General features: G+C 60.2%; 3 protein-coding genes across 3 annotated transcripts; 1 reads left to right on the forward strand and 2 right to left on the reverse strand.

Moving 5' to 3' along the window:
* Positions 1–147: 147 nt before the first annotated feature.
* ACA1_039620 (AMPdependent synthetase and ligase) lies at positions 148–4,617 on the reverse strand (the record flags this gene model as incomplete). The annotated part of the gene is given in 20 exon segments (XM_004343276.1): positions 148–265; positions 350–457; positions 524–631; positions 723–1,053; positions 1,137–1,200; positions 1,213–1,263; positions 1,395–1,478; positions 1,613–1,872; positions 1,941–2,203; positions 2,284–2,358; positions 2,493–2,624; positions 2,705–2,789; positions 2,895–3,015; positions 3,140–3,316; positions 3,391–3,469; positions 3,559–3,646; positions 3,727–3,837; positions 3,922–4,004; positions 4,136–4,293; positions 4,612–4,617. Coding segments are annotated over 20 exon segments (2,502 nt in total), but the record flags the coding sequence as incomplete, so codon positions are not given.
* Positions 4,618–4,997: 380 nt separating this feature from the next.
* ACA1_039630 (Fbox domain containing protein) lies at positions 4,998–5,513 on the reverse strand (the record flags this gene model as incomplete). The annotated part of the gene is made up of 1 exon (XM_004343277.1): positions 4,998–5,513. One exon carries the CDS (start codon positions 5,511–5,513, stop codon positions 4,998–5,000), a length of 516 nt encoding a protein of 171 aa, XP_004343327.1.
* A 459-nt stretch (positions 5,514–5,972) lies between these two features.
* On the forward strand, positions 5,973–10,933 carry ACA1_039640 (uncharacterized protein; the record flags this gene model as incomplete). The annotated part of the gene is given in 10 exon segments (XM_004343278.1): positions 5,973–6,183; positions 6,295–8,039; positions 8,053–9,053; positions 9,555–9,758; positions 9,816–9,911; positions 10,011–10,128; positions 10,276–10,422; positions 10,498–10,621; positions 10,714–10,825; positions 10,855–10,933. 10 exon segments carry the CDS (start codon positions 5,973–5,975, stop codon positions 10,931–10,933), a joined length of 3,837 nt encoding a protein of 1,278 aa, XP_004343328.1.
* Positions 10,934–11,687: the final 754 nt, after the last annotated feature.

The following is an 11,687-nucleotide window of genomic DNA, read 5'->3' on the forward strand; positions in this document are numbered from 1 at the left end:
ACACACACACACACACACACACACACACACACGACGACGACGACGACGACGACGACGACGACGACGACGTTGGAACGTGAGACTCCTCTTCCGAATGTGTGCGCCGCCACGACACGCAACACGACACGATACGCGCATGACGCACTTGCGCTTGATGGTCAGGGACCGGGGTACGATGGACCACTTCTTGAGACCCGTCGCCGTCATGGCCTCGGTTTCCGCGATGGCCTTGAGCTGCGCCTGGAAATCCGTGCTGCCGAGCAATCTGCAATGCGGGGGGGGGTCAGCCATGACACACGACACACTCCACACGCAACACACTCCACACGTCGACACGAGGAGTGGGTACTTCTTGGGGAGACAGTTGCGCTTCTTGGCAGCGCGTTTCATGAGGGCCACGTCGACGATGAGCAGCGCCGCCAGGAACTCGCGGCCCTTGCCTACCACCAACGCGTTCCTGTCATACCACCACCACCCGAGTGAGCGTGTGCGGTCGTGCGAGGGCGGTGGTGCGTGTGCGCACCGCATGAGGGGAATGCAGCGGAGGGCGGCCTCGAGCGCGGCGGGATGGACCACGCGACCGTCGGCCAGCTGGATCGCGTCGGCTCGCCGCCCGAGCCACACCAGATGCCTGTCCACCACACAGCCCACCACCACCACACAGGAATGTGAGTCAAGCGCACGGTATGCGTGTGGAATGCAGATTATGTGTGTGACGTCACCCTTGCGAGTCGAGCCTGCCCACGTCGCCCGTGCGGAACCAGCCGTCGGCCGACCGGGCCTGGGCGGTCAGGGCCGGGTCCTGGAAGTATTCGGTGAACAGGTGCGGCCCGCGCACCAGGATCTCGCCGTCGTCAGCTGCCACCTTAAACTCGCATTCGGGCAGGGCCTCGCCCACCGCGACCAGCTGCTGGTCCGGCCCCTCGGCCGCAGCAGTGGTGGGCTTGTTGTTGTCGAGCGTCCACGTCAGCAGGCCGCAGGTCTCGGCCTGGCCGTAGCAGTGGACCAGCCGCACCCCCAGCTCAGCGAAGAAGTCGACCACGGCCCGCGCCACTGTGAGTGCGCCGACATGAGTTGAGGAATGTCAGCCAGGCGAGTGGTGGTGGTCTGCTTGGAATGAGTGGAATGTTTGATACCGGGCTGGGAGTTGCCGCCGACGAGGGCGTGGCGGACGCGGCCGCAGCCGAGCTGCTTGCGGACCTGGTCGAGCACCCGCGGGGCCAACCCGGCGACGCCCGACGCCGGCAGGCTCTCCGTCATCGCCTGTTTTATGTGTGCAGCAGTTACGCGAAAAGATGAGTACCGCCTCGTTGGTCGTGTGTGTGTCGTGTGTGTGTGTCGTGTGTGTGTCGTGTGTGTGTCGTGTGTGTCGTGTGTGTCGTGGAGGCGCGCACGTGATGGGAGGTGAGCCAAAAGTCCGGCGGGGCGGAAAGGATCGTCGGCTGCACCTCCTTGATGCACCCGTGCAGCATCGTCGCCTGCGTGCCATACGCACGTTCGGTTGTGTGTCGTTCGACACGTCAGCCAAAAGATGACACGACACGCACCACGACACACACGCACCACCGCACACGAACAACGACACACGCAACACGACACGCGCGTTGCGTACCTCGGGGACATAGAATACAGACATGCCGGTGAGGATGGGCACGTGCAGGGCCAGCAGCTGTTCGCTGATCTGGGCGGACGATAAGAAGGACACGTAGCAGTCGTCGGCGGTGACGCCCAGGGACTGGGCCACGCGCCGGGCCGTCCACAGGACGCTCCGGTGCGAGAGCACGACGCCCTTGCCCCGCGGCGGCGCGTCGGCGCTCGCGGACTCAGTGCCCGGCGTGAACACGATGCAGGCCGTGTCCGTCGGCACGATCGCTGGTCGCGGCCGCACACGAGTGTGAGTGTGAGCTCACCTCACACGCAACACGCAACACGCAACACACCTTTGGTGCGCTTCTCGAGTTCGGCGTCGAGGGCGTCGATGACGGTGTCGCGAGAGCCCTTGAGCCGCTCGCCGGCGCGCGAGAAGATGCGCCAGGTGAGCACCGCGTCGTGGCCCAGGCCGGCGTTGCCGGGCTCCTTGATGATGACCAGCCGCAGGTGCGGGAAGGCCTTGAGCTCGGCCCGCACCTTCTTCCACTGGCTCTGCTTCTCGAGCAGCAGGAACGGCGCCTCCGACTGCTTCAGTATGCGCAGCAGCTCGGCCCTGTCGTGTGTGTTGTGTCAGGTTTCCTAAATTACGACACACCTCGCACCCACGCACGCACGGGGGTGAGCCACACGCACGTGTTGTAGCTGTGCCCGACGCAGGGAATGGCGCCCGCGGCCATGGCAGCGAGGCTGAATATGTTCCATTCCGGCCTTTGTACGAGTGATGGGTGGTGGACTACAGAAGTGAGCGACAAGCAGCGTTTTCACACACGACACATACGACATGACACGCACATGACACGACACGACACGACACACGACATGACACACGACACGACGCGCACCTGGTGGCACTCTTGCCAAAGATGCAGATGCGGTCACCCGGCTTGAGCCCGAACGAGATCATGGCCCGCGCGGCCCGGCACACCATGTGCCGGTATTGGCCCCACGTCTTGCGTCGCCAGAACTCCTCGCGCCTTTTGTTTCGTTTGTATTTGCGTTTGCGTTATGTTTCGGTTTAACGAAATAATAATGGAAATGTGTGTCGCACGCGTACCGAACGGAGAAGGCGTGCTGCTCGGGATGCTCGGCGCAGCGGTCGAAGAAGAAGTGCACCACGCTCGTCGCCTGTTCCACTATACCTACGCGTTAGCCAGCTCGCCACACCCAGTAATCTTCATTCTTCTTCATTCTTCGTTCTTGTTCATTCTTTTTTCTTCTTCTTCGCTGGGGGGGAGGTGGGCTACCTGCCGGGGCGGGGAGCACGGCGGGCGGGGCATTGCGGTGGTGAATGTGCGAACCCGTGGCGAGGTCCGCCGGCGCCTTGGACTCCTCCGTCGCGGGAACGTGCACTCGCGGCGTCAGCAACTGTCCCGGCCACACGCCAACGACGGTCAGTAGAGTAATCATAATAATAACAAATAATATTATAATAATAATAATACACTAACACATATTATAATATGAATGAATGAATAATGGCCGATCGTACGATCTTGAAGTTGCTCGAGGTGTGATTGACGAAGTGGGCCAGGTAGGTGAGCATGGAGGGCTCGTCGGGCAGGGCCGCGTCGTCGCCGGCGAAGTCGGCCGCGTCCAGCAGGCGCGGTATGCCGAGATGCCGCTCCGCCGCGGCGAACGCCAGCTCCAGCGCGTCGGCCGCGTTGGACTGGACGCGCCAGCAGTCAGACAAGAGGTGTGTGTGTGTGCGCGCGCGCGCGCGAGGGGCAGCGGGTGGTGAACCTGAGCGACCGACGCAAAGTTAAGCGCGTCGTTCTCCAGAGCGTGGACCAATGCACAAAACGTTCGGCCGTCACGCCAACTGCGCGTGTCAACAAGTCAGCCAACACACATACGCACACGACACACACGAACACGGAATTTGATGAATGACAGGAATGATGGTGCAACCTGTCTTTGAAGTCGTCCGCCTTGACGCTGTAGCCGGCGAGCTTGTCGTTCACCCACCGCAGCGTTCTCCCCTTGTACGCCTCCGTTTCTGAGTTTTTTGTTGTTCGCCGCACCAGTGAGTGCCGGCCGCGAACAAACGAGGGAGGCGGGGGAGGGGCGGGGGCGTACTGGAGTCCAGGGAGCCCGAGGTGATGCCGGCCGCGGCGTGGTTGAGGTGGTACGCCCGAATCAGATTCCACATGAGCTCCAACACGGGGTCCACCTGCGCCTCCACCAGGTCTGTCGCGTTCGCGTTCGCGTTCGTTCTTTAGTTTGTTTCGTTCCTTCGTTTCGGGGGGGGAGTGCGATGCGACGTCAACGTACGTTCTTTGGTGATACCCACGACGGGCACGCCGTCCCTCTTGATGGCGTCGAGCAGGAGCGTCATGTTGGCCATCTTCAGGAATCTGTGATGCACGCCAAGCAAGCCACCGAGTCAGTACCACAGACTCAAGACCACAACAAGAAGCGCGAAGAAGAAGAAGAACGAAAGAAGCGCGGCGAAGAACGAAAGAGCAAAGTTGAAAGCTCGAGGCACCGTTTGTTGCCGGGCTTGCGGTTGACGCCGCTGACGGTCTTGTGGCTGGCGACCTCCCAGAGGTCGATGAGGGTGATGCCGTCGCCCACGTCCGTGGTCCAGTCCTCGATCTTGAGGCCCCGCTGCTGCAGCTTTTGGTTGCACCAGCGCGTGAAGACCTAAAACAAAAGAACAAGTCGGTAACGAGATGAGGTCGCTTGCCAAGGCGTGCATCCAAGGCAGATTATAATAATTGTTGTTATTTTAAATTAATATAACGGTAAATATGACATGATTATTATTTAATGGGAAATAGGCGTTGCTGTGGTGGGCTCCTTGGCACAAATGCAAAACAAATAATAAATCATGGACATGCGAAAGGGGGGAGGTGTCGAATGTGGTTGTGATCCAGCCCAAAGCAAGAATAAATTGGATTTGATTGTGAGGGATTATCTCTCTTATAAGTTTCTTTCGAGATTGGGGGGTCGTACACGCACGCGCATGTGCCGGCCAGCTTCTGAACTCATAGCTGTGTTACGATCGATCTTCTTTGTAGCGGCACCCCGCCGTTTCAATCGTCTTGTTTCGTGCTGGTCTCGCTGCGTCCGCGTGTGTTTTGCGCAGAGTTGTGGCTGCGCAACGTTGGCTTGACGGTTGCGTTATTACGCTTTTATTTATTTATTTATTATTATTTCGTGTTCTTTTTACGGGAGCGAGAGAAAGGCTGTGATCGATGGAGGGGTAAAGAAGCTTCATATTTTTTTTTGATCCTGCTCTTCTCCTTTCTTATGTACAGTAGAGAAGAGTGAGATTGGCTACAGCGATGATCGTCGTAGAGGGGGGATGAGAGATTGGGGGGGAAAAATGAGAGATGGGGATATTCTCAATGCGGGGGACCGTAGTAGTACTCGCCGCTGCTGCCCATGTCGGGCTGGTAGTGACCGCTGGAGGCGCCTTCGCCGTACCAGCCCGCCTCGCTCTCGTAATCGTCGAGCAGCTCGCCCCAGTCCTGGTCGTTCTGGTAGTTGTCGAAGGCGTCGCCCATCATGTTGTCCTCGAAGTTGACCATGAGGCCGAAGAAGGCCTTCCACGTCCCGAGGGCCTTGCGCATCGATCCGTTCTGACACAGGTAGTAGTTCTGCGCCGCGTGCTTCCACGCCTCGCATTGCTCGTCATCTTCACTGATGCTTCGCCATTTCCGACACACGAGCGCGAGCCGCGCCAATTGGATGTAATTGTCGCCCAGCTGCTCGAAGATCAGTGCGAGCACCTTGTCGGGCAGCGTGTTGACGATGTTGGGACCCGTGATGACCTCGGGCTCTCTCGGGGCCGATCGCCACGAGCTCGTAGCAGCGGAGGGGTAGTGGTGGCTCGGGCCGCCCAGGGACAACGCCGACATCGAGGGCAGGATCTCGTCGGCGGTCGACGAGGGGGCGCCTCCATGGATGAACCAGCACGAGTCGCCTCGGCTGCAGCGATTCTGGAGGTAGTACTTGCACACTACGTTCCTCTGCCACTGTCCCTCGGCCCCTCCTCCTCCACCTCCACCTCCTCTTCCACCACCCCTTCCTCTTCCTCCACCACCATTCTCACCGTGATTATACGAGCCACCGCCGCCGCCATAGTAGTTGCGTCCTCCGTCACCGTACATTCTCAATCGAGTAATGACAAAAAGATCGAGTCGTTGCTTTCCAGACTCTGTTTTCTTTTTCATTTCTTGGTTGGCCTATCTTTTTCCTGAGCCAAGGTTTCTTTCACATTTCTTTGTTGCTTTTGATTTTCTCTTTCGTTTGTGTAAATTATTGCTGTGTGCGCGTATGTGGGTTGGGTAGCCAAGCAGACGAACGCGCTAAAGAAGATGAGAAGGCGGCCTCCCTCTCCCTCCTACCTGGCAGAAAGTGGGACGTGGACCCTTCCACTCGCCGACCCGTGGGGCGTCACGCAGCAGGTCGACCAACCGCAGCCCACATACGACTGCATTGAGGAAACTGCCAGCATTCATCTGCATGGTGGACCTACAAGCGACTTCGAGGACTGCGCTACCTCGGCAACTGGTGCCCTCGAGACAGGTTCGTGCTTTCGTCTCTTCTTTCTTCATCTTTTCTACTCGAATAACACATGGATGGCTTCTTCTTCTTCTTCGGCTTGCTACCCCCTCCCCCTGCCGACCCACCCTGCAGGTGGTCCACCCGAGGCCTCGCCGCAGCTGCCACGTAAAAAGAAAAAGAAGAAGGAGAAGGAGCACAACAGCAAGAAGAAGTCGGAGCGCAAGAAGCGCGACGAAGCTCCTTCCCCACTGCTGCCACTCGACGACGGGGTCATCAGCAGCACTACCACGACTACAAGTAGTAGCACCACCACGAGCAGCACCACCGCGACCACGGCCACCGTCACCGGCGACGCTGGCCACCAGGGCCTTCGACGACAATCGCCCGAGATGCCTGCCCCCACGCCCGCCAAGAAGAAGAACAACAACAAGGAGCACAAGCAGCAGCAGCGCGCCCTGAAGCACGGCCGTCACCGAGATCATCGTCTGCGGCAGGTGGTGGACGATACGGTCGCCGTCGATAATAACTGCAACGGCGAAGACAGCACCGGTGCGCTGGAGTACGCGGGCGCGGACTGCTTCGGTGGTGGTGGCGGCGGCGGCGGTGCTGACGACGAGGCCGGCGCGGTCGGTCGGCGACGGGTGCGGCGGCGGGGCGGGTCGCTCGAGATGCTGCCCAGCGAGCGAAGGAGCCGCGAGCTGCGGATGAGCGGCATCGACGAGGCCATGCTGCGCAGCATTCTGGCGGACATCGACGTCCATGCTTCTGCCGCCGTCGGTGCGACCAGCGAAGCCGGTGACGTCATCAGCGCTCACAGCGAGCCCGAGACCATGGTCGAGGCCGCTGCCTCTGCGGCCGTAGACAGTAGCGACCACTGTGATGCGGCCGTGGCGGCCGCGCACAAGACGGCGACGGCGAGACAGAAGCGGAAGCAGAAGCTCAGCAGCAAGAGTGATGACGACATGAACCGCACGTACGTCGGCATGTTCCCGCAGCCCGGCGGCGGCAAGCCCGCGGGTGGTGGCGCCGCCAAGAAGCGAAGCTCCAACAAGCCGCAGCCGCAGCCGCAGCCCTCGGAGATCAGCCCCGCCTTCTCGCCACCGCCGACATCGACAACGTCTACAGCAACGCAGCAGTCGGGTGGGTTCATGCGGAAGCTGAGGAACGACGCGCTGAGCCGATCACTGGACCTCATTCCTCACATATTCGCCCAGAAGCCCACCGCGGCTGCTGCCACTACCGCCGAATGTGTCGAAATGTTGACGACAGAGGGCGACGATCCGGCGGCGTCGTCGACACCGTCAGTAGTGGTGGTGGTGGACAAGCGTGCCAACAAGAAGCGCGCCGGCTCGCTGGGCAGGTCGGCCACCGAGCGGGCCAAGGATGACATCAGCGATGACGTGGCGGCGGCGGCGGCTACGCCGCCAGCGGCCGCGGTCGGACCAATCAAGAACGAGCAGCAGCGGAAGAAGGACCGCAAGCGGGCCAAGAAGTCGCAGGCCGAGGACGAGCTGCGCGCGACCCTCGAACCCAAGGCCCTCGCAGGCGCCAGTCCTCGAAGCGAAGCCACCAGCGGCCTGTCCGACGCCGCCGAGCCGACCGTCGCCACCGCCGCCGCCGCCAATGCGGCCGACGATCAGGGGGCAGAAGACCCGCAGCCGCAGCCGCCGCTAGAGCCCAGTGCCTACAAGCTGCCGCTGTCGGTGGCCAGTCCGAAGCCCGCGCGACCCAAGTCGGCAATCGAGAAGGCCAAGAAGACCGTCGGCGACGGTGCCGACAAATCGGCCGGCAGCATCAAGCGGCGCAGCTCCTACGACCGCAGCTCCATCGCCGCAGCGGCTGTTGAGGGCTCTGTGCCGGCTCCGCCCGTCGTTAACGTTCCCCGAGCAGCCGGCGCCCACGACGGAGGTGCGCTCGCCGCCGACGTCGCCGAGCGCGGCCAAAGAGAAGCGCCGCCGGTCGGGATCGGCGAAGGACGGCAGCGCGGGCGGCGCGGCTGCCGGCCCGCTCAAGCAGCTCAAAACGAGCGACGCGGCCGCGGCAGCGGCGTCGACGGCGGCGGTGGCGCGAAAGATGTCGACGTCGACATTGACGACAACGACGCCCACGGCAGCAGACATGTCTCATTCTCTCGCATCGTCGGCATCAATGTCGACGACGCGGCCGTCGCCCGAGTCGCTGCGGCTGCCGCTGGCCAAGCTCGAGGCCCTACGGACCGACGGCGGGAGCAGCGTCGACCCCGGCGGGGCGCAGGCCCGGCTCACCACCACCAAGCGCGCCATGGGTGCCTCGCCCGCATCACCCACGGACGACCGTGGCGGCGGTGGAGGAAGTGCTGACGTCAGCGACGACGACCAGCCGTCGCTCGAGGACTCCTACGGGGTGTACCTCATGAAGCGGATGAAGCACCGCAAGAAGCGGAAGAAGCGCAAGAAGCAGGCCAAGGGGCTGCGGGCCGGCGCCGGCAACGAAGTGGAGGCCGAGGCCGAGGGCGACGACGAGGGCGACGAGGTCTTCTTCGCGCACCTCAAGAGCGGCTTCGAGAACTACCGCAACGTCACGGCCGACCCGCTCCTGCCCTCGTCGCCGCCTCCACCGTCACTGCTCAACGCCGACGCCGGCGCAGACGCCGACACCGCGGCGCCCGAGTCGCCGGTCAAGAAAAAGAAGAAAAAGAAGAAGCTCCGCGTCAAGATCGAGGTCGCGGCGGGCGAGGAGGAGGGAGAAGGAGACGAGGGAGAGCGTGGGCGCGCCCACGACAGGCAGAGCAACCATGGAAACGACGACGACGTCGGAGACGCCGACGCCGACGCAGTCGAAGGCAACGCCGCCACAGCCGCATCGGTGGCGGACGAGAAGGGCGAGCGATCAACGTCGCGACGGACCTCCAGGTACTCCGAGCGTTTTTTTCCTTCTATTTCTATTTTATTATTTTATTTTAGGTTTTTTATTTTTGGCGGCACACACCTCTGTCGGATAGAACACGCACTCACGCACGACACGCGCGCATGACACGGCACACACGGCACGCGCGCGCGCAGAGTCACACTCTCCCTCACCCTATTCATAGCCACGAGCACCGCCACCGCTGCGCTCATTTACCACCACCTCCACCACGATTCCCTCCTCCGCTACCATCACCGCCCTTCCCTGGTGGTGATGGCGGCGCTTGTGATAGCGTTGTTGACCCTCTTCTGGTTGGAGCCCTTCTTGTCCTCCTCTAACCTCTCCGCTCCTCCTGTGTTGCTCACCACGACACGACACGACACGACACGACACGACACGACACGACACGACACGACACGACACGACACGACACGACATCACACGGCACGGCACGGCACGGCACGGCACGGCACGGCACGACACGACCAACGACACGACACGCACAGGCAATTCAGCGATTCGCCGAGTGCGAGGTCGCGCATGTTGGGCGCCCCGCGGCGGAGTCTGTCGGACACAAACCTGCGGGCGACGTATCTGGCCGACGAGCGGCGCCAGGAGAGCCTCAAGGAGAAGCGCCGGAAACTGCGGCGCAGCCGGTCCATCAACCTGCTCGAGCTCTACAAGGCCAAGCACACCACCCGCAAAGAACGGTACGCGCGCGTGTCGTGTGTCATCGACGACACGACCAACGACTAACGACTGCGCAGTCCGGTGGTCCCGATCACCGAGCTGCGGCCGACACAGTTCACCGTGGGCATGTTGGCCGTGTCGCACCAGACGAAGAAGATCAACAAAATGGCTAAGTACGCCCCCGGCCTGTCGTAGTTCGCAGTGTCAGCGATGTTATGCGCTGACTTGCAAGCGTGTGCGGTGTGTGCGGTGTGCGTGGTGTGTGGCTGAAGGACGTGCGGCGAGGCCAAGCTGATCAAGTACATCGGCAAGAAGACGGTGCCGGTGGTCGTCGGACCGGAGCAGAGGTTCTACATGCTCGACCGACACCACGCCGCCCGCGCCCTCTGGGTACCGCCAGCCATACCGCACACGACACACGGCACACGGAACACGGCACACGACACGACGCACACGGCACACGGCACACGACACGACGCACATACGACACAGCACATGGACTTCGAGGCTCACCGCACAGCTCGCGTTGGCCCGCAGGACTCGGAGGTGGACGCGGCTCTGAAGGTGCTGCACGTGCAGATCCTGGCCGACCTGTCGGGCTTGAGCGAGGACGAGTTCTGGGACAAGATGAAGCGCAACAAGTGCACCTACCTCACCAAGCACGGGCAGGACCCGCTCTCCCCCGTACGTCCCGCACACGCACCGCCACCAACGACGCACGCAAAGGCCTGGGCTGACACGGCCGCGCCGGCGCAACAGGACCTGCTGCCGCCCAATGTGGGGGAGCTGAGCGACGACGCCTATCGCAGCCTGGCGTGGGCGGTCAAAAGCCGAAAGGGCTTCAAGGCCACCTCCATCCCCTTTGCCGAGTTCATCTGGGCCGGTACGTTGTGTGCGTGTGCGTGTGCGTGTTGTGTGTGTGTTTACGTGTGTTTACGTGTGTGTCGTATTTGCGCTGATTGTGTCTTGTGCCAGACTTTCTGCGGGAGCAGCTGCGCAAAGAGCTGGGAGGCGAGGAGGACATCTACGCGGTGGTAGGAGAGGCCATTGACACGTGCCACTCTGCGTGCGCCGCCCACCTTCCCGGGTACATTGCGCCGCCGCTTAATGACGCAGCAACAACCAGCACGACCACAGCCACCGCCACCACCTCGCCCAGCTCCTCCCCTTCCCCATCAGTGTGAGGCACCCATAAAGTGTAGCTGGCCTGCACTGTAAGCTGCCCTAAATGCAGGTGCTCCTTTATAAATACAGCAAAAAATCATCTAACAGTGTCATCTACAAAATGGCCATAAAAATCATCTGTCATCTGTGCAATGAGCATAAAAATCATCTATTGTCTGCCAAATGGGCATAAAAATCAACTGTCATCTGCATAAAAAAAATCTGTCATCTGTGAAATGGGCATAAACATCATCTGCATAAAATCATCTGTCATCTGCAAAATGGGCTTAAAAATCATCTGTCATCTGTGCAATGGGTATAGAAATCATCTGTCATCTGCTAAATGGGCTTAAAAATCATCTGTGCAAAAAACAATCTGCAATAAATCATCTGTCATCTGCAACATGGGCATTAAAATCATCTGTCATCTGCAATAAATCATCTGCAAGAAATCATTTGTCATCTGTGAAATGGGCATAAAAATCATCTGTCATCAGCAAAAAATCATCTGTCATCTGCAAAATGGGCATTATATCATTTCATCTGCACCAAAATCATCTGTCATCTGCATAAAAATCATATGTCATCTGCTGTTATTGGGCATAAAAATCATCTGTCATCTGCATAAAAATCATCTGTCATCCAAAATGGCCATAAAAATCATCTGTCATCTGCACAAAAATCATCTGTCATCTGCATCTGTCACCTGCCAAAATGGGCTTTAAATCATCTGTCATCTGCATAAAAAGCATCTGTCATCACACAAAAAGCCTGTCATCACACAA

The sequence above is a fragment of the Acanthamoeba castellanii genome (genome assembly GCF_000313135.1).
Source record: "Acanthamoeba castellanii str. Neff unplaced genomic scaffold scf7180000084570, whole genome shotgun sequence".
Taxonomy (NCBI): Eukaryota; Discosea; order Longamoebia; family Acanthamoebidae; genus Acanthamoeba; species Acanthamoeba castellanii.